The sequence below is a fragment of the Podarcis erhardii genome (assembly GCF_964252035.2).
Source record: "Podarcis erhardii genome assembly, chromosome: 6".
In the NCBI taxonomy this organism is placed as follows: domain Eukaryota; kingdom Metazoa; phylum Chordata; class Lepidosauria; order Squamata; family Lacertidae; genus Podarcis; species Podarcis erhardii.
This window is the reverse complement of record NC_138510.1, coordinates 23333942-23361419: the sequence shown is the minus strand read 5'-3', so window position 1 is coordinate 23361419 and position 27478 is coordinate 23333942. Positions and strand designations below refer to the sequence as shown.

Below are 27478 nucleotides of genomic sequence, written 5' to 3'. Positions count from 1 at the left end.
GAGGACTCTTGCCCTTCACAAGAGATGCCCACAGGAAACATTTTAAGGCTGCCCACCCTGTGGCCACCCTTCAACCTTGACCACATTTGTACCATATTTTTAAAGCACTATGATGCCACTTTAAACAGTCATGGCTCTCCCTAAAGAATTCTGGGAGCTGTAGTTTAAGGGAGCTGCCTCCCCCCCCAACTCCCCAGAGCTGATGGGGGGGAGAGCAGGGGGTAAGCCCTGCTATGCTAGAGGGAGCCTTTGTGTTGGCTTCCACCAGTGGAACTGCTTAGTTGAATGAGCAGCCCCCCCCCCCCCGTCCATCCCTGAACATCTTTTGCTATCCAAGAGGGTAGGTTTGCTAGCTGACAAGGCTTCAGTCATGCCTATAATCATGTCTCTAAAAAGGAGAACTTCATCTGATACATTTCTGCAAGTTAAAGACTGTTGACACTGATGTTTTGGTGTTTTATTATTATTAGGTGGGATCAATCAAATACATCCTGGCAGCACAATGATTTACACTTGCACAATGGAGCTTCCATGCCCTCTTCAAGTTTGCCAAACCAATTGTGGTGGGAGGAGTGGGGTAAGTTTTGTTGCGCAAGTGTTAATCCTTGCACTGTTAGGATGCATTAGCTGGATATAGTTATTCTTTATTAATTCATGTACCGCTTAATTGCCAAGGTGGCTTCTAAGCAGTTTACAAGTATAAAAAAACCATTATAAAAATATTCACACACATAATTGAAAGGGGTGTGTGTCTGTGTGTGTGTGTGTGTGAGAGAGAGAGAGAGAGAGAGAGAGAGAGAGAGAGAAGTATGGCAGTCCCAGCTTGACTCAGAAACTGGAAATGCTCCATTTTGACCCCGTCTCTGAGATTTAGCACTGGATATTGCCCCTCTCTGTTATGCCAACATAGTCATCTGCTAGGATTGCCAAAACCAATTTGGAAAAAGGAGGAGCTTTGGTAAAATGCGGCTTCTACTGTCACAAGCCTTTCAGCAACTGGGGATTTTTTATTATTATTATTATTATTATTATTATTATTATTATTATTATTTATTATTTGCCCATCTACCCTTCTGTAAAAGTGCATAGACCCAATCCTGCTTGAAGCCCCTCGCACCAGCAACCTCCTTGATCTTCCCTGTGGCTGAGTTGGCACCACACGCAGACACGTCTTCTGGCATTGCGTGAGCCTCCCCCTCCCCTTTTCAAGTCCCTGCTCTGCACTCTGAGAAAGGGAGGAGAGTGACAGATATTTATTTGCCATCAGGAAATCAATCTCCTCCCTGCCAAACATCGCAGACACCAGATGGGTGTTTGTCTCGGGTGAATGCAAACCAGGGACTTGCCCAACATACGGCTGGCAGTGGTGCCAATCTGGAGTCCAGCCCCGTCTACATCCTGAGAGGCAGGCCAGCTGCACCAGGCAGATTCTTGATGGCTCCATGTTTTGCCCTTCAGAGAAGCTGCACTGGGAGCTGGAGAAACACCAAGGGCAGCGAAGGCTGCCTGACCCTTGAGTCTCTATTTGCATTAGTCACAGGAGGGGTGGTGGTCAGCAAAGCATCTTGATTCTTATTCTGAGAGCTGTTAAGAAGCATATTGATCCAGGAAGGCGCCTGGACCCTAGATAAATAGATATTAAGCTGGTGACACTGGGGAGCAAGGGTGTTTATGTGTTTTTAGCACCTCCTTCCAAGGCTTCAATCCTTCATAAAGTAAGAGAGCCATGAATCTCACCAGTCAATAACAGGTTCAGCACACTCCTGGGAGTGACTCTCAGACGTAAGGCATACTGAGTTCAGTAGGGTTTAAGGTAAAGGGTAAAGGGACCCCTAACCATTAGGTCCAATCGTGGCCAACTCTGGGGTTGCGGCACTCAGCTCACTTTATTGGCCGAGGGAGCCGGCGTACAGCTTCTGGGTCATGTGGCCAGCATGCCTAAGCCACTTCTGGCGAACCAGAGCAGCGCATGGAAACGATGTTTACCTTCCCGCCGGAGCGGTACCTATTTAGCTACTTGCACTTTGATGTGCTTTCGAACTGCTAGGTGTGCAGGAGCTGGGACCGAGCAACGGGAGCTTACCCCATTGCGGGGATTTGAACCACCAACCTTCTGATCGGCAAGCCCTAGGCTCTGTGGTTTAGACCACAGCGCCACCCATGTTTACTCCCAGGTAAATGGGTGTAGGATTATTCTGCAAAATGAGGCGTTCTACAAACAGTTCGAATGGCAGCAAAAGTCACCTGCTTGCAATTTAGTTGGTCTCTCTGCAGTACAAATGGCTCTCCCACCCTACCCCATTATGAATTGAGAGGGTGGGAGAAATGAGAACATATTATTTTAATATAATGATTCTGAGCTGCACAAGTGTACAAGAAAAAACAAACCTGTAACAAGCTATTTCAAATGTTGCAGCTGTGAAATATTAAGAGGTTGCAAATTGGATACAGTGCGAGCACACCTAACTGTGTCTGCATTGCAAGCTCTTTAAGTCTCATATTATTAGTATTTTAACGAGTATTTATTAAAGTTATTGGTTGCTTTTTTTGCCATAGCAGCTTAAAGCGCCTTGCAATGTTTTAAGCCAACAACCACATATGTATGTTTAAGCCAGCTTTAAAATGCAATCTTAAAGATAATTCTGGGGTTTTTTAAAAGCAAGATTAAAACATCTCACCCATGCAAAAAGACCATAGATCATTAAAAGCCAAAAAAAGTTGTGGCTTGGCACACAAAGATATATAATGATGGCACCAGGCGAGCTTCTCCGGGGTGAGTATTGTACAAGCAGGAAGTCACAACTGCAAAGGCCGGTTCTCATGGAAGGGGCACAAAAAAGGAGGACCTCAGATGATGATCGCAGAGGTATTGGCTGTGGCATAGGCATCAATATAATGTCGCTGTGTTGCACACTGCTCTGAAAATCATCCAAGAAAGATGTTGGTTGGTTGGTTTAATGGTACTGGAGATAGCCCAAGCTCCGCATTCCCAGGGTCTGTGTTTCACTCAACATTAATGCAGGGCAGGTGCGTAGGGACAAAACAGTGGGAGGGGTACTAAACCCTTCTTAGTTTGCATTTCTTGGTACAGAAAGTATTGATCTGATGTGTAGAGATCTTTCCTATTCTAATTAATTCAAGAGGGTTCTGGAAGCTTCTCTGTGTGAAAGAAACAAGCAGAAGGTTCATGGTGTTTGGGTTATTCCTTCAGAGAAGATGAGTACAGCTGGTTTAAACTGGTTCTCTTATCTCTTCTGTCAAGGTCATGCTGACTATAATAATAGGCCAGAAGGAGCCTGGGTTTTCCTTTCCTTTTCTTCCTTTCTTCCTTTCTTCCTTCCTTCCTTTCTTTCTTAAATGATTTTTTATTGAATTTTAAATTGGTTATTCATATACACATTCCATTCACTCTTTAACATATATCGTACACATATAAAAACCAAACAATTACAACATTTCTACACAAGTGATTTCCCACCACCTCAGTGCGGCTTCTTCTGTTTTCTTTCTCTTTTCAACTGTGTTGTTTTTCCTTATTGTCTTTCTAATACATAACATATCTTATCTATCTGATCTTTACTTTGCAAAATTTAGTTGAAACATATCAAGGGTTTTATTTGAGAACAATGTTTTCCTAGATGATCTTTTACACATTCTCTTTCCCCAGATAATCTTTTACACATTCCTTTCTCTTTCTATCTCTTTTCCTTCTGGTGTGGTGTTCTGTATATAGTGTTAAGGTTTAGTTTTATTATAAGTTATTGTAATATTAAGTTAAGTCTGCTGCAACTGGATTTCTTACAGACAGTGCCAATCCTGAATGTATTAGATTTGGGACCATTATGCTCATTTGCCTTCAGTAGCAGTAAAGCTCTGCTGGATGAAATACAATTGCCTCTGGTCTATTTTTTGAGAATCCTGCAACGTGTTTAGGTTTTAATTCAGCTAACTATACGTTGGAATCTACTCTGGATCAATATTGAGTAGAATTCCATGACAACCCTTCCCGTCCACTGATTCTTCTGCTCCAATGCCCTCCCAGGCAGATGCTGGACTGCAGCTGTCTCCCATTATCGCTGAGCACTGGGTGTGCTGCCTGGGGCTAATGGTGGGTGGAGTCCACAGTCCCCCCACCCCTCCCTTAGGAAGTGCAGAATTAGAAGACTATTGATTGAGGCAACTTGTTGTTCCACCCTAAGTTGGTTCGTGACACTTGCTATCTGAGTTCCCACACGATACAAAGAGGGATATCCCTGTCTTAAGAGGGGGGGAGGAGCCAACCAGCTCCTCAGGGAGCAGAAAAGCCAAGAAGGTCCCCATGACCTTCCTTCCCTCTAAGAATCTCTTTATTCTCAGTTGTACGCTGTTGCTGCCCATTCCCACAATCTTTTCTATTCTCCTTTTCAGCACAGCTACAGAGAAGTGGGAATCCTACTCCTGTACTTGGCCGTTGGGGTGTCCGTGTTCTCCGGAGTGGCCTACACAGCTGAAAAGGAAGAAGATGTTGGCTTTGATACCATCCCCGCCTGCTGGTGGTGGGGGACAGTGAGCATGACCACCGTCGGCTACGGAGATGTTGTGCCAGTGACGGTGGCTGGCAAGCTGGCGGCTTCCGGCTGCATTCTGGGTGGGATTTTGGTTGTGGCGTTGCCCATCACCATCATCTTCAACAAGTTCTCCCACTTCTACCGCCAGCAGAAGGCCCTCGAGGCTGCTGTGCGGAACAGTGATAAGAAGGAACCGGAGGACTCTGAGAATTACCCGAGCCAAGAGTCAGAGTTTTGCAGCGAGGCCTACCAGAGAGACGATGACTTTACCAGAAACATACTTCCAGTCCATTGAGACGGACAGGGAATCAGGGACTTCAATTCTGGCATCAGGCTTCCAGGCAAGGAGCTCGTGCGATGGTCGCAGGAGAAAATATCTCTGCCATCTTGGGCCTATTAGTTATCAGTGACCTGTTGCAGAATCACTTGCCTGCTGAGCCAATGCAGGTACCAACTCACCTTATGCATCTGGATTTCCAGTATTTTGCCCAAGACGCTATACACTGTGACTGACTCGATCCTCTACCCACCAAGGGACCCTTGGAGCCAAATGGCCAAACTGCTATGCTTCTTGATGCAGTCCATATCTCATCCCTCCAGAGCAGCAAAAGAGGGTAGCTTTACCATTATCAGCACTTTTTAAGGTCCTTGCAGGGGTGTGTGAGTGGGGAAAATGCTATTAGTAACCCTCAGGTATAACCGACAGGCAGGGGAGCAAGACATCCTGGCTGGATTGGAAATGCAAGACTAGAATCCTAGCAGATAATAGGCAAATGGCGCAACCATTTTTTAAAGGCTCTTTTTCTCATTTTAGGCATTCAGCAGCCATCCAAGTAACAACAACCATGTCCTTAGTTCAGATACAACCAAATGCTCTCCGCTGTCCGTCAAGTTGTCAATACACAACATTGTCCCCCCCCCCCAATTTCTGTGCTCTGAAGACCGGATTATGATTCTGCTTCAGCTGTTGCCAAAGAGACCAGATAACGGTTGCAAAGTCTATCTTGAGTTTCTGTGACAAAGTGTTGTTTGTGGCTTATGAGATTTATAGAAGAAAGAACCTCCTGGCTCCCTTGATAAATGTCTGTCCAACGGAGACAGTGGAGACTTATCAGTGGATGCAGAAGAATTAAATAGATTTGAAGCTGATGAAGGAAAACAGGGCAGGGTGGTGTGGGAGAATTGTGATACCTTGATGTGCTGAATAAGGGTTGGAGTACATCACGGGGTGGGTGGGTGGGGCTGCTACTTAGTGCTTCATGGCCAATTCTCCACCCCAGCCCTTAATGTTTTCGAATGAAATGGATGCTTTTTCTACAACTATGCATGGTATACTGTTGAGAAATTGGAGAGGGAATTGCCCACTCCCCTTGCCTTCTAAACATTGGTGCCCAAAGCCCAATGAAATTGAAAGATTAGATTAAAAAAAAAAAAGATACTAAAGCAAATGTCTGATACAATTCAACTGTCACAAAATAATAGTGTCAGCCATTGGAATAGTAGATGGCTTAAAATTAGGCTTCATCTGCACTGTACACTTAAAGCAGCCCTGGCTTCCCCCAAGGAATTCTGGGAGCTGTAGTTCGTTAAGGGTGCTGAGAACTATTAGGAGGCTCATGTTCCCCTTAAAGAAAAGGTAAAGGGACCCCTGACCATTAGGTCCAGTCGTGACCGACTCTGGGGGTGCGACGCTCATCTCGCTTTATTGGCTGAGGGAGCCGGCGTACAGCTTCCGGGTCATGTGGCCAGCACGACTAAGCCGCTTCAGGAGAACCAGAGCAGCGCACGGAAACGCCGTTTACCTTCCCGTCAGAGTGGTACCTATTTATCTACTTGCACTTTGATGTGCTTTCGAACTGCTAGGTTGGCAGGAGCAGGGACCGAGCAACAGGAGCTCACCCCGTCGCAGGGATTCGAACCACCGAACTTCTGATCGGCAAGTCCTAGGCTCTGTGGTTTAACCCACAGCGCCACCCACGTCCCTCATGTTCCCCTTAGAGAGCTGCAATTCCCATAGTGCTTTACCAATCAATCCCTCTTCACATGGAACTCTTGAGAATTGTAGCTTAGTGAAAGGAATAGGGGGCCTTCTTACAACTCTCAGCACGCTTAACAAACTACAGCTCCCAGAATTCCCTGGGGGGAAGCCATGACAGTTCGCAGGGGTATCATAGCCCTCTGAATGTATGGTGTAAATGTGGTCACTGATACTGCTATGTAGACATGGCTGGAATAAGCACAGGTTATCTTAAAGGGGTTTTTGTTTTTGCAGATGTGTTTACCTCATTTCTGATGGTGGTTTCTCTCCCAGTACTTTGCTCATATTGGGAATGCCTTGCCTCAGTGATCAGTTGTAGAGGAGGAGGTGGAAGAAAGCTTTCAGCTAGGCTCCATACACTCATGACAGGACAGCCATAGCACCCATGCAAATATAGCTGCAGAAAATATGGCCCATAGCAAGGGGATAGCAGTAGGTTTTCTTCTCATTGGTCACAAGGTGTTATATAACTTCACCTGACACATGATTATAAGGCTTGGACAGCAGCAGTAACATAATACTGTCATTGGGGCCAACAAAAATGTCACAAGATAATGAGCAAGCTTCCAAGAACGCAGAACTCTCCTTTGAGGCGAAGGTTAAGCAAGAAAGCACAGGGTGGGAAGATGGCACACTTTACCATTTGTAACAATCTGAAAATGGACTAGAGGAGGTATTGGCCAGGTTTAATTAGCCTGGCCTGAGCTAGTTGCAAACAACAAATGAATCTCTGGGTTCACCAAAGGCTACAAGAAGGAAGAAGCAATGACTAGGCTGTCGCTTTTGAAAATATCAATGGCAGCAGTTATTCTGGTCTGTTTCTGAAGCTAATCAGAACAGAAACATCTCTTATAAGGTAGACTTAACACTTACAAGAGCTCTGCCAATGATAACTCTGGCATGGCAGCCCCCAAATTGTTTTAGCATCCCATTGTGGACACGGACCTTTGTTTTGTTTTTGTCTTTAGTAGTTGTGTGTCTGAGAGACGTTAAACAAGATCTTCAGGGAGGAGGACCCTTTGCCAGGATGGAATCCAGCAGGGGAACCTAAGGGAAAAAGGGGGGGGGCGGTTCTGATTAGCACTGCAAACCTTGAACCACTAAAGATTTCCTGTTGGTTTCAGTTGGGGTTAATTCACAGTGGGTGGTGTGAGGATTGTGGCCCAATAACCTGATCCTTTACACTTGCTGCACCCAGAATGCACTGCAGCAGCCAATACGATTTTCCTCTGGACGCTACAGGGCCAGTGATAGATTACACAGGTACCAATGTCTGGGCAAATTAGCAAGCCAGTTCAGTTTTGCAAGCCAGTCTTTTGCCACAAAAGTTCCATTTTGGTCCAATTGTTTTGTACCTTGTACATCTCAAGCTTGCTGTGGGGTCTCTTGTTCTCTGTGCTGTACTGCTCAGTGTGCTATCATCGGTCTCCATTCAAAGAAAAATGGAGAATTATTAGGTGCCCGCAAGTGTTTTTCCTAGTGGATTCAAATTAATTTAGCAGAGTTTCCCTTCAGCAGCGAGCTTTGCTCCGAGCATGTGGGAATTCTTCTGCTGGCGTGGGCATGTGATGATAATGAAATGTCACTATTATGGGTTGAGTAGGCTGCAGAGCTCAGGGCCTACTCCAGGCGGCAAAAACCACAGCCTTCCACGAACACCCCAGGGGATGCTGATGCAACGCAACCGGGAAGCCTGTGAATGGCAAATAGCACGGCTCCCTGTGTGCTAGGCAGCTGGAGGAACTTTCTTCCAGTGTTCCTGCCTGCCTGCCAGCTGCTCTCTTAATCCCTGAGGTCTCTTTCTAAAGTAGGCAAAGGGAACAGGAATCTTCCTGACAACAGAGTCGAGCCATTGTTCCATCTAGCTCAGTATTGTTCATGTTGACTAGCAAGCAGAGCCCCAGGATTTCAGGCTTTCTCCCAGCCCTATGTGGAGATAGAACCTGGACCTTCTGCATGCCAATCAGGTGTTCTGCCCAAGAGCGACAGTGCTTGCCTAAAGGGTTGCAGCCAGGAAATAAATATGCTGATGGCCCCAGAAGAAGAAGAAACTGCATCTGCCAAAATGTATCCCCCCTGAAAAATGAAGGGGCACTGTTATTCCTTGTCAGTCCTATTATGCCCCCCGGGGCTATTTGGGGAACATGGGTGGGGGGGATATAAATTGAATTATTAATAACAATAAACCCAAAACTCCCTTCTGAGTTTTTCTGAATGACTCTCAAGGGGAATACACATGCAATGTGTTTATAAATATGTAAGCGAGTCTTTGCACACTTTTTTTTCGAAATGCCAGAATTACGGCTCTTTCTGATAAAGAAAGAATGCTTAACGAACATGCCAGAATCCCCTAGCTCAGTGGAACAGGCTGTGGGTTTTTTTGTGGGAAAATTGCCCTGGTACCTCCTGTTCGGACTGGGACAGAGTCCTTTCTGAAACCTCGCATAGCTGCTGCCAGTCAGTGAGAGCATACTGAGCTAGGTGGAACAATGATCTGATGAGGAATGTGTTTAAAAGTAACATTAAGTAAAGCATTCAGCGTATAACATGCACATTCAGAGACATACCACACATGACATAGACCTTTGACCCCTCCTGTGCATATAAAACCTATGCATATAAAACCTACGGTACTCATTAAGCTGGCAACACTTCATAAAACATGTATAAGTCCATTCATTCTTAGATGCTTCTCATTTGAATAAAGCTATTTTTCCCTGTCTTCCAAAACAAAAATCAGCTTAGCGCTACCAGATCTCATTTTAATTAAAGCAGTTAATTTGTTCGTTTTCTGACACAGAGGGGTGTGCATTACATTGGGTTCTCCCCCGCTCCCCAGTTATTTGCTAATATCATTTTAGCACCCTCTAGAAGATTACAAACCAAATTCCTATTTACTTTCCTGACACAGTCTCTCGGGCTGTTTAAGATGCCACTTTGTGAAGCGTAAGACAAAGAATGCCTGCTGTGTTGCCTTCCATTATTTATAATCTCTCTCTACCCCACACAACCTCTGGTTGTTACATCACCACAAAATGTGGAGAGAGGAAAAAACCTACCGACCCAACACACCCTTACTGAGCATTTCTCTTACTGTTAGTCACATGTTACATAGGTCTAGTCCTTAAAATATAACTATTTGGAAATATGCAATACAATACAGCTGGAAGTGGGTGCTGATTCCTGTCGACTGTAGACTTGCTGAGAAAGCTACCGTATTTTTTTGCACCATAACACTCACTTTTTTCCTCCTAAAAAGTAAGGGGAAATGTCTGTGCGTGTTATGGAGGGAATGCCTACGGGTGGCATGCCTACGGATTTTCCTCCTCTAAAAACTACGTGCGTGTTATGGTCGGGTGTGTGTTATAGAGCAAAAAATACGGGGTAGGTTCTCTGCCACGTATGTGAAATGGCTCTTATGCTAAGGTTACCAGATTTTTTTTAGTGAATCCGGGGACACTTTTCAACTTCAATGGATTTTGTATGGGGACTGATGTGTAAATCCGGGGACTGTCTGGTAACCTTACCTTATGCAAATTGCAAAAAGAATGGGAAATGGAGAAACTAGTTCTCAAAAGTGCCAACACTTAATTTTTATATATATATATATATATATATATATATATATATATATATATATAATTTTTATTGAAATATTTTCATGGATAACAAAGGTACATACAATATCTCTGTTTTCAATTCATAGAGTCCTTTCTACAGGGCGATTAGATTCGATGTGAGAGACTGCTGTCATAGGCATTGTGAGGGGGCAGGGGTGGCAGAGAGATAAACATAGTGTTTTTATTGCATTTCCCTAAAAATTCCTTCAGGACAGCTCACAAGAACAATACTTATACAATAGCAACAGCAGCAACAATATCATCACAAAAAAACCGCAACACAAATATTGATACCAAAATCAGCATTGGACAAATCTTAACTTAAAAGCATAAAAATGTGAACCCAGGGAAGGTATGTTTCATTAAAACAGCATTTGGTGTCTGTTGAAACCCAATTTTCTCAGGTGCCTGTTCCATATTATGGGCACCACCACCAGAAAGACCCTGTCTCTTACACCAGAGGTAGGCAACATGCTGCTCTTCAGATGCTGTGGACTACAGCAAGATCGCCCGAACTATCCCAAACTAGCACAGTGTTCTTCAACCTTGGGTCCCTGGATGTTGCTGGACTACAACCCCCATCATCCTGAGCCAGTTTAGTCAATAGTCAAGGATGATGGGTGTTGTAGTCCATCAACATCCGGGAACCCAAGGTTGAAGGTCATTACTTATGTCAGCGTATGAGGTTTTTTGAAGTTATGCTTTATATATAATGGCATTAGTAGATCTTTCATGGCTAAACTGTAGACATGTCCTCCTGTTATTAAACAAAGCAGGAGTTTGATCAGGGTTCTGTAGTGTTGTCCTGTGTAGGCCTTCAACCTGGTTCTACTGTGGTTGGCAGCCTCATTCTCTGTGACAAATGCTGTATTTGAATTGAATTGAGTTTATTACGGTCATAGACCAGAGAAACATAAAACAACAATAGTTTACAAAGGGAATAATGGTGTCAATTTAAAAAAATTGTAAAATTATACATAAAAAGCAACACATATGCATTCATTCATTCATTCATTCATACTAACACAACTCGCCAGAGCCTTGGGCTGTTTTTGTCTGGAATGGCTCGGGAATGGCTTTCAGTGCCCGTTTGTAATGCTGGCTCATTTGGTATGTTCTTCTTAGAAATCCCTTCCTCTATCGGGGCCAATTCAGACCTCCTCCAAATGGCTTCAGAGAAGCAATTGCTGTGAGCGTGCTATGTATCCCCCCCCCCCAGTGCATTTCTGGTGTACAGCATCTTGAGAGAAAGCAGGAACCAATAGTAGTTAGAAGGCTTTGCATAGTCCCTGCTCAGTGATACCGAAGCAGGCAATTTAGTGGACGCCTTTTGTAATTGCCCAATTAACACAGTCGTAATGCATCTAATAACAGAGCTTGTCCACTCTCGGTTCACTATTAACTTGGGTACCACTTTGTACAGTACTTGTATATCTTCCCTCCAATAACCCATAATAACTTTGGGAAATGGCTAGTTTGACTTCACGTTTAAGAGGCCCTGGAGCCACTGTTAACTTTAAAAATGGCAGATCCATCATCACTGATTTCCCACTTCATGTCTAGTTGTGTGCTCAGTGCCCTGGCTTGGAAAGCTATGCTGCTTGACCTCAATATAACTAGAACTCTCTCCAGTGCCAATTGCTTTGTAATCAAACATCTTCTGCCACAATCACTTGCCTTTCAGCATCAAAAAGTAAATGGCCATGAACTCAACTTACGATAACTAAGGAAGTTTCTGTTGTCCCGATTCAGCAGCAGAGCTCTGTAGTAGTAGAAGTGATTCTGCTTATCCGTCTCCTCCTCCAACAGCACAAAAGCAGTCCTTTGAAACAGGCACTTGCCTCGTTGCCTATAGCAATTAAAAATGGTCTCCAGGCAACCAGCCAAGAGATGCTTTGGTAAATGGGAAAGGGTTGGTTTATTGTCTTTTTCTCTACTTCTGCTGAAGTGCTACAAATGAAACTAGGCAGCAACACTTTTTTATGGGGTAGTAACTGTTGTGAAATCACTTGCAAGGCTGAACAAAGAAAGAAAAGGTTGGACGTGGAAAGACAATGCAGGGGACTGTGACAATATTGATCATTGTAGAGGAGGAAGCCTGTCCCCTCCAAGCAAAAGGTACACCACTTCTTGCTTTTCCTTTTAGCTCCCGAAGCAAATGCTTATATATGCATTGGGGTAAAGCAGGTTGCCTCTGGACAGCAAAGATGGCATGCTCTTTGTCATTAGTTTGCACCTGTAGGCAATCCTGGAAACGGGAAGGAAGCTTTCCTTCCCTAAACCAGTGATGAGGAATTTTTGGCCCTCCACATGTTGATGGACTACAACTCCCACCATCCCTGACTGACCACTGGCCATGCTGGCTGCGGCTGATGGGAGTTGTAGTACTGCAACATCTGAGGCGGCCACAGGTCTCTCACCCCTGCCCATAACAAATGAATGCCTTAAACCCTTAGGCCCTTGTTGCTCAAAATTGTTATTGTTGTTTAGTCGTTTAGTCGTGTTCGACTCTTCGTGACCCCATTGACCAGAGCATGCCAGGCACTTCTGTCTTCCACAGCTTTCTAGAAGAGCTGCTGTCAGTCAGTGTAGACAATACTGAGGTCAATGGACTTGATGCTCTATTAAAGCTTGATTATTGCCTGCCACCAACTAGAAAATCTGCTGTTTGTGGGCTTCTCAGAGGCTCCTGACTAGTTACAGTGGGAAATAGTACCCTGTTTTAGTTGGACCTCTTGGTCTAATCCGGCAGATCTCTTCTTATGCTCAGGGTTCCATCAAGTGACAATAGTGTGTGATTGGCAATTCCTGTGACGGGGCTGTGATGCAGTCAAATGCACACATTCAAAGATATGACTTTCTGTCTACCCCTTCCTTCCCTAAGTTGATGCATTCCAGATGTTTGTCTCTAGAATTCCCATCAGCCACAGACAACATACTGCACAGCTGCGCTGGTGAGAGCTGATGGGAGTCATAGTCCAAGACATCTGGAGTGCACCAGGTTGGGAAAGGCTGGTCTACCCTTTAACAAAACAAAGGTGGGGAGGAAATCTCAGTGGTTTCCAATGAGTGGCCTTCCCAGATCAGCAGGCAAGCTAATGTATCTGCCTCCCAGAGCTGTGAGTGCTAAGAAGAGGGAAGAGGTGAGAAAAGTCAAGAGGAATTCAAGCTTCTGTGTTGCCTGAGTTCTGTGTTGCCTGAGTTGCCAAAAACTGCATTAAGCTGCAATATTGATAACTGAGGGCTGATCTAATGATCTCGGAGCCTTCCCCTTCCAAGATTAGAACTGATCAGGGCAAGCACTGGAGTTCAGAATGCCATTGCCATTCTTCTTTATAATGATGAAAATTGCTTTAGTTCCTCTCCTTCCATCAGCATAAGAGCTTTGAGCACCAAGGCTGCGTTTTCACAAACAAATGCAAGCAGTTCACCTTTGGCGTAATTGAACAAAGAGGACCACATACGTCCTTTATCTAGGTTTGCTGGGTAATCAGAAGTGGGAGAGAGAGAACTGATAATATTTGCAGAATAGCAAATATTCAGTTCCGTGCACATGATTATGATTAAGGCTTAAACAAGGTTAGGTGTGCTTAAGCCAATTGAGTTAGTGAGCTGTCCCTTATCAGTGACTGGGTTGCTACGATGGCACAGGTTCTTAAAACATTAGAGATCAAAACACTGCCCCTTAACTGAGCTTATGTGATGCTATGGAATGTTTGCAGATACTCTTACTGCTGAGATGGAAAATTCAACCTGAAAGGGAGAATCCCATAGGGAGAATGGACTGAATTGGAGTGATTCAGAGCCAAACTTCCATTGGTTTGAGCACAATCATTAGAGACCTGAAAGAATCTTACTTAATTCGGCGTTTGTCTGGTCCAATTTGCAGCTAGCTAGCAAACTAGCCATTATATCTCATCTGACAGTCAGACAAATCTGTCCTCTGCCCTGATTTTATTTTGCTTATTTTCAGAATTTATACGACGGCCTTCAATAAATCTTTCTGAGGTGGTTTATGAGGGAGAAAGCATTACATTGTAAAACCACAAAAGGCAAGTTATAAAACAGAAACGATAATAACATTAAAATTTGCAGATGTTAGAAGGGGAACTAGAAAGGTTTTCGTCTGGTGCGGAAAATTTGTTAATATCAGCGACAGGTGAGCTTCTCTGGAGAAGGCTGGGGAGGATATGCAGGAAGGTCCTTTCTGTACTCTCCTCCCAGTCCTTTTATTTAAAACCAGAATTTAGGTTCAACAGCATACTTTTCCAAAACAGAAATTATTTACAACCCAGCCATGATGCATATTTGTGTGGAAATAAAGCTCAGTGAATTCAAAGGGACGTACCCTAGCAAATGCATAGTATTGCAACCACATTGAATCCATTTTAGCTGTGTACATGGCACTATAGTAGCTAGAATGGCAGGGGAAGTTGGATCCAGACTTAAATTCCTTTCAGATATGAAACTTGGCGGGTGTTTTTGGTAAGTCACCAGCTCTCGGTGTAACTTAAGGGAGAGTTTGTGAAGCTAATTCAGCTCTGAGTAAGAAAGCAAGGCAAGATTTAAATGCAAGTAAAAAACAAGTTGATGTTTCCTGTGTGGCTTTTCGTCATTCTTTATATGGAGGTTTCTGCTAATAATTTTTGTCAGGTGCCCCCCTCCATAACAGAAATGAGTGCTATCTTTTGCAATGACTAAAGAACCAGGGTTGTGTAATTGTGTTGTTGCCTCTGATGTTTTTTGCTGCTTGTTTCTGTCCCCCACACCCCATTTTCATTTTGCTAAAAATGACAGCATGCTAACAGCACAATAGGGCTACTAGAAGTAAGTCTGAATTGAATTCAGTGGGGCTCGCTCATTTGGTAAGTAGGTTTAAGACTGCAGCCTCTGTTTATTTTTTGTTTTTCTCTCTGTGTGTAACCAAGAAAGTGAAATCGAATCACTCCTGAGTGTGCATCAACTAAACATGTGAACTGTCCCCTTAGAAAAGCATTGTGATCTGAGCTTCTGGGAGGAAAGGAAATGGATAGTAAATAAGCAGACATGCTTTTTAACTTTTCTTCAGTTTCTTCCAGTGGTGGTGCAGCACTTAACAATGCTCCCTGTGTAGCATTTGATCAGTGATGGCTGTTGGAAATACACAAGTCATGTGTGGCCGTGTGTGTGTGTGTAGGTGTGAGTGAGTGAGTGAAATCTCCTCAAAGGATGCCTTAGGTCCAAACTAGATTCAGTATCAAATGTTTCTTTGCAGCATGCATGTTAAAATTGCTCCCCTGAAGCTGCTGTTTGTATTGGGAAGAAAGCTCCCATGGGCACCAATTTTGTGTTTTTATATTGTCAGTCACCCTGTGATCCTCAGATGGAAGGCAGTATAGAAAACAGAATTAATAAGAATAAGAATAACTTTCATTCTAAAGGAATTTGCAGCTTTGAAGGAGCCATTGTGAACTTTCCAAAGAAAGTGTTAAACTCCTGTGTCCCAACCTCACAGCGGCTTTTTGCATTTTCTAGAACATGCTGTTCAAACGTAAATACACATTTGATACTGTGTCTACTTTGATCCTGAAGGCCCAGATTGTCCAAAGCAGCCACAAAAGATTTCAGAGCATAGAGATGAGCCAATAGCATAGGCCCCTGGTCATCATACATGTTCGTAAGATGGTGTGTAAAGTTTCTGAATTCATGTTTTGCTTAATGTACGTGCAAATGCCTATTCCTACATGTAGAAACACCAACCCTACTGACCTAAATAGGGAACTGGGCACTTTAAAAAATGTCTGTATGTGTAAAGTGTTTAACCACCTTTCGTGTAGCTCGGTTTTGAAGAAAGACTTGAAACCAGTTGTTTTGCCCCATTCCTTTCAAGCCAAGAGACTACAGCGCAATACATCAGATCACACCTCATGCTGGCTCCAAGAGAAACACAATGATGGGCATGAATACATTAGCCATGAACATCAGAGCCATCGTCTTCCATTCTTAAGAAGCAAATGGGGTCATTCATGGTCCAGACTTTGCTCATTGTTGTGAGAAGAAATTGTTGAAGAAGGATGCTACAGATACTTGAATACATGAGTACCCATTTGCTCCTCAATATCGCCGGGTAGCAAAATGTACTTGATATTAGATGCCAGTTAAATATGCTAAGGAAAACTGTTATGCAACAAGATCATCAAAAAGCATGTACAATAGTAATTTTATATTTATGCATGGGATGCATATGGTATATTTTATTAAAGATCTTAGTGACCCATCATCGGATATCATTTTCTTGTTCGTCTCCACTTTTACACTGGGAAAGGAAAGCTTAGGAAGTTCTGTTGGTTGGCATGTTGGAAGCATTTCAAAATCCCGTTGGGCAGTTCTTTCGTTCAGATCACCCAAAATGTCACAAAACTATGTGCAAGGTTTTGAGTTCTCCAAAACCCTCCATCAAGCCGAATGTTGAGGGTGAAAGAGTGTGGATGAGGGAAGGAAAGGGAGAAAAACCTGGGCTGATGTCCACAATTTAAGAGAGAACAGACTTACAGAGCATGCATATGCATATTTAGGCAGAAGAAGTCCTGTTGAGTTTAGGGAGGCATAGTCCCAAATAAGTGTGATTAGGATTGCAGCCGTATTTAGATGGTGGTCTATTATGGGGATCTGCTGGCCTCAGACCCAGCCAGCAAGATGTCAGGTATAATGAGAGCTGTAATTAAACATCTGGAGGGCCCCATCCCTGCCGTAAGCACTCTGGTCTTATTTCCTTTTTAGGTCAAGGTTTATGAAAGTGAGCCTGTCATTATAATACGGACAACAGTGCCTCTTGCCCTAAGGAAGCATTATCCATCTCCAAGTCTACTTAGGTCAAAAGTGGTCCTCCACATGTTGCAGAACTACAGCTCTCATCAGTCGATGGGAGTACTGTCCTCCACTGCACTTGGACACCCTTAAAAATAGAATAAAATAGTGATTTGAACTGTCAGAACAAGGAGTGGAAGGAAATACCCAGTCATTTGTGACTTCCATTCTTTTAAAGAAATAACTCATCCAACTGCATTTAGTTCCAGCCTGTGGGAACCAGCTATCTCAAGCTAAAATTAGAAGAACTATATTTAAATACAAAATGCTGAAACAGCTGGCTGTGGCGTAATTCTAGCCAATTAAATAACCAGTTCACTTTATTTTAAATCCTAATAGAATTAGTGGAGAAGTGTAAATTCCAAAGGGTAGCTACATTTGAGTCCAAGTATTGTTTTAGAAACTGCAAATTAAGTCGGTTCGCAATGTGGTACAATTTTAAAGCTGCAATGCCAAGTCTAGATGGCCATCGGCCAACACTTCCAAGGGTTACCCTTGAACTTGCTGAACTTGGCTTTACCATTTACCGTATTTTTCGCTCCATAGGACACACCTTGTTTTAGAGAGGGAGAACAAGGGAAAAAATTCTCCCCCTCTCTGTGCAACACCCCTTCAGTGAAGCGGCAGGAGAAACAGAGCCCTTTCCATTTCTCCTGCCACTTCGCTGAAGGGGCGCTGCGCAGAGAGGGGGAGAATTTTTTTTCTTGTTCTCCCCCTCTAAAACAAGGTGCATTCAGTGCGTTCAAGGTGCGTTCAGTCGCCTTCAGTGAAGGCAACCCGAAGCCTCCGGAGCATGGTGGGAGTTCCTGCTCTCCAGGCTTCAGCGAAAGGAAGCCGAAGCCTCCGGAGCGCAGCGGGAGCTCCCGTTGCGCTCTGGAGGCTTCAGGCGGCTACCTTGGAAGCCTGGAGGGCAAGAGGGGTCGGTGTGCACCAACCCCTCTTGCTCTCCAGGCTTCAGTGAAGGCAACCCGGAAGCCTCCGGAGCTCCTTTCGACCTGCTCCCTGGGGCTGGCAGTGGGGGAAGCCTGGCTTTCCCCCACTGCCAGCCTCAAAGAGCAGGTCAGGGAGCAGCAGAAAGGCTGCATGCAGCCTTCCCGCTGCTCCCCAAGCTTATGGGGCTGGCGGGGGAAGCCCGGGTTCCCCCCCAGCCCCAGGGACCACACATTCGCTCCATAAGACACACAGACATTTCCGCATAGATTTTAAGAGGGGAAAAGTGCGTCTTGTGGAGCGAAAAATACTGTAAAAGGAGGTTTCTTCTTCTTTTAACCAGGTCTGGGGAACTAGATCCAGTCAGTGACCTAGATCCTGACCTCCCCCTGCCCACAAAGGCCACTTCGACAGGTTGGTGGGGCCAGACCCCCTGACAGCCTCTAGCAGTTCTTTGATCTGTAGAAATTAACAAATGAAGGGGTTTTTTAAGCAGCATCAAGATAAGATTTAACCCTCTTCTAGTTTTTTAAAAATGTATTTTTATTAAAGATTTTCTTGATTTACAGAGGTGTGTGCAATATATTTCTTTATGTAACTTTTTTTTAACAAATCAGTTTCATTTGTTGAGACATTAGGAAGAAAAGGTGGAAGGAGGTGGAGGGGGAAAGATGAGTGGGGTCGGGTGGAGATGTTTCTATTTTACTTACTATATGTGGGGTTTTGTGTCAGCGTTGCTCGTGCAGGTTCTCTGCTGTTCACTTGTGTTCCTTTGGTGGTGGGAGAGGTTGGGGTTGGCATAGGGTGTGTTTCTTCATTTGTGGTTGGCTGTGGTGGTCTTTGTTTTCATGTGTGAGTGGGGTGGGTGGGTGTTGTGTTTTGGATCAGGTTAGCCTTATTGATTTGTATGCTGTTGATGGATTTTTGCTGTCTTATTGGGTTGTGCATGTTATAAAGGGGAGCCATACTGGGGTGAAGGCGTCTTCTTCTATTTGTCCCCGTGTCAGTTTCAGTTTATTGGTTAATTTTTCTAGTAAGGCTGTTTCCCATACTATTTGGTACCATTGGTCCATGCTTACTCCTGACAGGTCTCTCCAGTGTCTGGTTATGTTGTTTCTGGCTGCTGAGAGTAGGTGGTTTATGAGTTCTTTGTGGTGTAAGTGGGCATTGTTGTCTTGGAAGATGTTTAGTAGAGCCAATTCTGGGGTGATTTCTAATACTCGCCACAGATCAAACGACCTCCATAAGCATAGCTGCAGGGGCAGTTTGAAAAGTTGGCAACCCAGTGTTGGTATGACTTTTGTAGGCATGAGGAAGAGAACAGAAGCTGTCTACCCTCAGTGAAACTCGTATTTGGTAGATGAATGAGCTCACTTTCTGCTGATCACCTCAAAGGAAGGTCCTCTCTTTTAAGTTACAGAACATTCCTCCTCTTGATATTAAATGGAATGCAATTTCAGCATCTGTCATGAAAGTCTCAATACTAATAAACACAAATAAGAAATATATCCCTTCTGGCACCGGTTTCTTTGCCGTTATTAAAAATGGATGCCTTTTAGGCATTGTGGGAATTAAAATCCATAGGTCCAGGAGATTCTAACTTGACAGAGGAGATTCAATCATCAATGCCAGTCTATCCTTTATCCCCTACAGGGGCTCTGCAAAGCACGATACAAGTAACCTCCTACCAAGAAACTGTCAAAGGAACAGAAAATGCCTCTGGTTAGAGGAACTGATTTCTTGAAAGTGAAATTCCCCCCACCCCACCCCCTGTGCTTATTAAATGTGGAAGCTGGCACATCTCCTACAATACTGACTTTTCTCCATTAAAACTCTCACTTTTTGTCAATAAGGCATCTTCATATATCCATGAGAGAGGGAGGACTAGGGAGGACTAGGGGTGGAGGAGAGATTTGATTCAGTTTGCATTTAAAGGAAAATCTATCAAATGTGTACTTTCTGGAACAATAGAAGAATAGAAACACAACCATCCTTCAAAATTGGAATTTTGCAATTAAGTTCTCCAAGCAATCAGTATGTGTGTGTGTGTGTAGGAGAGAAATGAGCATAGAAATGGCATAATTAAATTTGCAGACTGCCCTTCATCCAAAGATCACAGGGCTTCCCAAACTTAGGTCTCCAGCTGTTTTTCAGACTACAGTTCCCATCATTCCTGATCACTGGTCCTGATAGCTAGGGATGATGGGAGTTGTAGTCCTAAAAACAGCTGGAGACCCAAGTTTGGGAAACCTTGTGCTGAAAGATGCAAACTGAATCCTGGAGAGAACAGCTGGATGAGCCTAGACTGATTCTGAAATGTTTTCTGTCTAGAAACTCTTGATCAGCCTCTACTCACTCCTGGCTTAAGGTCAACACTTAAGGGAAACACGCTTTAAAGCCAGGGATGGTTCCTCCAGAAGCTGTTAAGCCTGCTCCCATCACACCCATGTAGCATGGCCATCGATCAGGAATGATGGGAACTACAGTCCAGCTGCATCTGCATCCATTCTGCATCCCTACTTTAAGGATTCCCTGCCTGCAATCTTGTGTTTTTATTTAGAACCTTGTCAACTTTAATTCCACGCTCTTTTAAGTGCCCTGGGTCCCTCTTGCCACAAGGAGAATATATGCTTCACTCCAAAGCCTTGGTGCCACTGAGTGGGCAGGTGTTTCATACATTTTACATTATTGTCTTTCTAAAGATCCATTAGCACGCCGTCTTCCAGTCACAGAAGCTGCAATTCTGGACCCTGCACTTTTAATACAGAACCACGGTGTTGCATTAAGGCTTTGCACTGTGAAACCAAGCGGAGTTCAAGAAAGGCAGAGCTCTTTTCAGAGACCCTTAAAAGACTCCTCTGCTCCAGTAAGAACCACTGGGTTGATAGACACAGGGCTTCTTGTCCCCCACGGTCATTTCTTTTGCTGTCCCTTCCCCCTACCATGCACTTGTACAGAAGCCAGAGATGTATAGGAGAATGAATTGCAGTCTGGTCAAGCCAAATGGTAGTTGGCTGGCTCCATTTTCAATAACGTATTAAGCATTGATCTGCACAATTGCTGTGGGCTTCAAAAAAGCAAATCTAGCCCAGGGAAGGAGGGTATTTTTCAATTCTCATTCCCTCATGGGGAAACCTTCCATGCATGCCAGTGGTAGGTGGGGTCAGAGGCAAAAAGGGTTTGCAGCAACAGATGTGACTCTTAACTTTGAATAGTAAGCTACAATGTTGTTGTTGTTTAGTTGTTTAGTCGTGTCCGGCTCTTCGTGACCCCATGGACCAGAGCATGCCAGGCACTCCTGTCTTCCACTGCCTCCTGCAGTTTGATCAAACTCATGTTGGTAGCTTCGAGAACACTGTCCAAACATCTCGTCCTTTGCCGCCCCCTTCTCCTTGTGCCCTGTCTTTCCCAACATCAGGGTCTTTTCCAGGGAGTCTTCTCTTCTCATGAGGTGGCCAAAGTATTGGAGCCTCAGCTTCAGGATCTGACTTTCCAGTGAGCACTCAGGGCTGATTTCCTTAAGAATGAATAGGTTTGATCTTCTTGCAAGTCCATGGGACTCTCAAGAGTCTCCTCCAGCACCATAATTCAAAAACATCAGTTCTTCAGCGATCAGCCTTCTTTATGGTCCAGCTCTCACTTCCATACATCACAACTGGGAAAATCATAGCTTTAACTATATGGACCTTTGTTGGCAAATAAGCTACAATACAAAAGACAGAGGAGTGTGTATGTCTCCTTCAGCCAGGCAAAAGCATTCAAGGAGGGCACAGGACTGGTGAGAGGTGTGACTTGGGGAAATGAAAACAAAGCACCCTGCTTTCCTTAGCCTTCCATCCCATTGGTTACTGGTCTAAAACAGCTCCTTAGGAATCAATACTCTGTACACACTACTTTGGCAGCAAGCACCATCAAACACAAGCAGGATTTATGCATCTAGAATCTGCAATAATCCGGCCAGATTAAGATTGGTTGAAGCCAATTAGCTGTGCTAATTTGGGCAGTAGGGAACAGAAAAACATGGCGTTAATAGTACAAAAATGCAACACTCTGGTTCAAGGTACAAAAAGTTGATGCCTACAAGCACAAATTGCTCCCTTTGCAGAAATTTTATACTTTCTTATATATCTCCACAACAGCAGTAGGCCAGGCTGAGAGTTGGTGCCTGGCCCAAGGGATGAAGTGAGCAAAAACAATTACTTAAGTGAAAGTGATTTAAAAATGTGAAACTACACATGCTCAAGAGGTTTTTTAAATCAAGTTTGGCAAAATGTTTTTTGAGCCTCTACAGCAGGCATGACCAAACTTGGCCTTCCAGCTGTTTTGGGACTACAATTCCCAACATCCGTGACCACAGGTCCTGTTAGCTAGGGATGATGGGAGCTGTAGTCCCAAAACAGCTGGAGGGACAAGTTTGGCCATGCCCGTTCTACAGGCTCAATAATTTTTTTGTTGGTCCACAAAAGCTTATGCCTTAACTTTTTTTTTTGAAACACCACTTTACTTATTTTGTGATACCTTATTCCATGTGTTCCATTTCTGGGAGAAGGGGACCCTATTTGGGGAATTGCACCAAACTCCCAAACACCTCAATCCTGCCTAGCCTGCTTTTTCTTCTTAAAGTTATCTTTGAACCAGCCTTGAAATGGGCAACACTTCAACCAGAAGATGTCTTCAAGGAGATGTCTTTCCTCTGAAGGCCCTTCACATAGAAGACTGCCCTCTGTATGCATGGTCTCCCTATTCATATGGCTAATGCCTGCCAATTTTGCGGATTGCTACAACCCAATCCAATTCAGTTCATAGTTTGCACAGAGCAATCTTCAAATGCCTGCAGGTCTTTTTGTTCAGCAAAGCACAGTTGAAGCTGGAGGCTGTTTCGGAGATATGTTTGGTCTAGAAATGCTTTGCTCTCAATTCACATCCTGACACACCAGAGCATGCAAGCCTGCCTCTCTCTTTTCCCCGTTTTTCTTTGGAGGTATTTAGTTGCTGGCTGGCTGCTCAGATGCTGACTGACAGTGTCCTTGAATTGTTCCTTGCAAACCAGCTGCAATAAAGTCAAATGAGAAAGAGCTGGAATGCCTTCTTGAAGTCTTTGAATCCATCCTCCCGGAACACAAATGAGCCTTCCAATGAGAAGTTAAGGTAATGCACATGGACCAAGACACATCAGTACCTCAAAAGTCGAACGGAATCCATTCTGGAAGTCCATTCGACTTTCAGAACATTCGGAAACCAAGGCACGGCTTCCGATTGGCTGCAGGAGCTTCCTGCAGCCAATCGGAAGCCGAAGAAGCCGCATCAGACGTTTGGGTTCCAAAGAACGTTTGCAAACCGGAACACTCACTTCCGGGTTTACGGCGTTTGGGATCCAAGGTACGACTTTATAGATTTCGATACACACTTACCTGCAAGTATGCCTCACTGAACTCAGTGAGACTTACATGTGTGAGTAGGCACACATGTTGTATGGCTAGTGTCACATTTTAGTCACTAGGTGGTACTGTATTAGACTTAAGGCTTGCAAGATCTCCTTTGTTAAAAAATTAGAACTCTGGGATCTACCAACTAGAAACTAGTGCAAAAAACACACCTTTAGCCTTAAACTATCTTGAACTGAGGAATTTTGTTTTCAGTACTAGAACTAATTGGAACTCACAGTCCTTTCACCAAAACATTCACCCCTGCTCATTCCAAGCTTTCCTCATTTCAGTAGATCAATTCTGTTGCTCTTGCTCCTATCATTAAACAACTGAGAATCAACAAACTCTGCAAATGTACTGCAAATCATCCCAATATCTTCCAGTAGATCCTGTTCCACAGAAACAGCAGTTATCATATACTTAGGTCACATCAGTATCTTTTAAATCATAAAAAACCAAACTTCTTTTTATTGGAACAGTTTATTTTGTCCTATTAAACAAATAAGGCAAGGTGTTTAAAACTCAAAACAAAGAACTGTATCAAACTCAAAAGGAACATGTAATAAAAAGTTGCTTTCATACATATGCAAACTAAGGATTCCAATCCATTCTAATATGTACAAATCAGACAAATCTCTACAAAAGAGAAATTTCAAGTTACATTGGGTATGATGTGCTAACTTCATTACAAAACATTAAAGCGACTAACTTCACATTTAAGTCTTTCACAGAACTGACAACCAAACACTTGATTTAGGGTGGTGGGAAGAAAAGATGGCAGCTTATCCGGAATGCTTCAAGCTGTGTTTATGGACCCATCAACCACGAGAATGAGATTTCATAAGTATATGAATACCTTGCTTTAAACACTGTTTGCTCTGGACAGCATTCTTTCAGAAGAAGTCCCTAAAATTACAATCTGGGTCATAGATGAAGTGGTATATTCTTGCAGAAGAATTAAAAATGAGAGCCAGAGTCTTTGATTAGGCTGAATTTACTGAAGATGGCTTCCTGATGCTGAACTACAATAGCAGGAATCCAGCAATTCATTCTCATATCTTTTAGATTGGGGGGGAATGGGACGTTACTGAGACTGCTGTGCTTTTTCATTCACTTGATTCCACAACAAAAATAGTTATATTTCATTAGGAGACTCATTAAGAGTCTGGCTGGTTGCAGACAAGACATCCCAAACACATGTATTTCCCTGCTACCATGGCACATATTGTAAAGGCAAAGATTCCCAGCTAAAGGACCATCTCCTTTATGTGAGAGCAAGTTATTCACCTAAATACCTGAATGTGGAATACTGTGGGGTAGGTATCATAGCCAGAGGGAAAAGGCACCCACTTTAGCAGCCATTTGGCTTCACGGGTTACTGAGAAAGGTCCTCCCACCTGATTCACATCGTCGAAAATTGCATTTAAAGCAAGGAAACAGTAGATGGAGGGGGTGCAAAATAAATTTACTTGCGCAGTAAATAAAGTACATTTCTGCTGCAGGTAGCATCCCCTCACTTTACACCTTTGCTCCATAGTTAAATTGCAAATGACTGGCTTTCTAGCCTTTCATGGCAGATTTCTATTTGCTAGAACCATTAACAAAAAACGAGTATTTCAAAAGGTTAGCTTGCGCTGCAAACTGTACATACTTGAACAGCAGCTGATCAGCATGGCTTTACAGGGAACATAATTACTTTGGTTTATTTTAATACTTCTATTTCTGTCACTGAACTTGTACAACTGGCTTGCTAATTTCTGCTCAGCTTTTTTAGGGCTTCTCCATCCAGGGCAGTGATGGGGAACCTGTGGCCCTCCAGCTGCTACTGGACTACAACTCCCATCATCCCTGGGCATTGGCTCCCAGCGTCCTTGCGTGTTGGGAGTCACAACAACATGTGGAGGGCCAGAGGTCCCCCACCCCTGATCTGGGTTAAGCCAAATATATCCTTGGCCAGGTCGTTAGAAAGAGAAACACTGGCAATTAAACCACTGCTCTTCAGCAGGTGGTCTTAACAGCGATGCTTCCCTATATTTTTGGAAAGAGCTTGGGCTCTGCTTATAATGATGACAATCTTCCTTCAGCAGCAGGAAGGGCTTGGATGACTTCACCCTTCCACACTAGCTCATGAAACGTAAACTTGGTTCAGGTCACACTCACCACATGCAAAAGAATGCATGGCTTACAGTGCAACTGGGATGAGAGTACAGCATTAACGGCCACAGTGCAGCTGGGATAAGTGAAGAGGAGAGATTGGAGACTAGGTCATGATCTCTCCTCCACACCCACCCTAAAAGGTTAGTACCAGAGTGTTTAATCCTCTGCTGCAACCAGAGTAAAACAGAAGTTACACACGGGCTGTCACAAATAATTTTCAGGCCCTGAGCAGCAAGAATGGAAGTATATCTGCACATTTCTGCCTTTATTCCAGTTTATCACGCTGCAACATCAAGAACTGTAGAGACTGGCTAGGATGCAACAGGCATGCCGCCTTCCAGCCACAAATGTGACATTTTAGCTACCCACTTCCTATGCATCCTGTGAAGGTCATGGGACCCTCTGAGGAGCAATTTATGAGGCACAGGGGGGCTACTGCTGGACTGGAAGACTGTTGTGCTCCTTTCATTCACATGCTGAGACAACAGGCCTTTTTACAGAGCTTGGTCATTGTGTTCTGATACTTGTGAAACCTGGGGAGGCCAATAACCACAGGCACATTCCATCAGAAATTTCTCTTGTGCAAATCCAACAGCAATGAGTGAGAATTGCACAGAGCATCAGACACACTCTCGCACACTTTATTTTAGCAGGAGTCCTGCTGCTTAGAAATGAATGAAATTGCTTTATTAAGCTTGACACATCAAGCTTTTCCTAAAAGGGCATTTTGAAATTATTCTTTTGAGCCAACAGATTGTTATTTTAATCTTAACTGACGTCCTTAACCTTTCCAAATAAACAGAAAAACACGTTCTAGTTTAAAATTTAAAACTAATATTGCAAGCCTCAAACAAATTAAGCTCAAAATAGCAAAGCCCATAAACATTCACAATTCCTTAAATATTTCAAATCTCTCATTATCTCAAGAGAGTTCGTAATTTCCTGAGTTGCAAGTACTTTGACATTCCTCTGCTGCAAGGAATTCTGAAGAAATACAAAGTAGGATTCACGTTTTCTTGAGTGAAGGGTTGGTTTCACATTAATATATTTTAAAAATACCAAGAAATCACTCAAATGTTATCAGCATTCACTCATAAAGTACACAGTGGAAAGGATATAAATATAAGCCTGAAATTCAATGCTTTAAAAGGGGGAATGTAAGGCATGGGACTTTTAGAGGCTTTTGGAATGGACAAAAAGAGTTTATATTCCTTTTCAAATGCTGGAGCAGGTTGCATATTTTTGCCAGTGAATCACTTTTCTTTTAAAAACCTATTTCCAGAGTACCATTAAACAGTAACAGGGGGAAGTTTAAAGAGGGAGCAGTTTAATACAAAGTGGTTGCTGCATAAAGGAGATACGGAAGTTAAGCTATGCATCTTTTATTGGGCCAAATTAGGCGAACAGACAAGTGTGCAAGGTTTCTGGTTTCACAAGCACTTAAGAGTTTCACAAAAAGAAGCATACGTTTGCATCCTTGCAGTCCAACCTAAGTGCATCCAACAAAAGACAGCATTTTACCTACTTTGTTTTCTTCATGAACCAATGAGGCAGCCTTACACCACAGGATGGGATAAACCCACAAGGCAGAAAACAGGCCTGTGAGACCGACTGGCCATCTGAGCACCAACATTCTTTTAGTCTGTTTCCAACTGTTCCTCCAAAATATATAGACAGGCTCCAAAAGTAACAGGACTTCTCTGAACCAACATGCGATCTATTCAGAACACATCTAACACTGAAACACAAGCATAAATCTGTTCATGAGGACTCCACATAATGGCATTCCTGAGTTTGAAAAGGTGCTACAGTAAATGGAGGAAGCAGCCACTGGCTTGCTTTGCTAACACACTGCCATTGTTTGCACACAACGCTAGGCCAGGCCACGGCTTAACACAAAGCAGGGATTTTGCT

General features: G+C 43.6%; 1 protein-coding gene across 4 annotated transcripts in view; it reads left to right on the top strand.

Annotated features, from left to right (window-relative positions):
- Positions 1–27478, top strand: part of KCNS1 (potassium voltage-gated channel modifier subfamily S member 1) — a 71616-nt gene that overhangs the window by 31549 nt on the left and 12589 nt on the right. For 2 of the 4 annotated variants that reach the window (XM_081867812.1, XM_081867813.1), the window contains one exon: positions 4408–6173. In XM_081867812.1, the coding sequence (XP_081723938.1) occupies positions 4408–4842 (435 nt within the window). In that variant the 3' untranslated portion in view covers positions 4843–6173. Of the gene's footprint in view, positions 1–4407; positions 6174–14178; positions 17224–27478 lie in introns of those variants that run through there. The other 2 variants (XR_014157934.1, XR_014157933.1) reach the window with 2 other exon arrangements.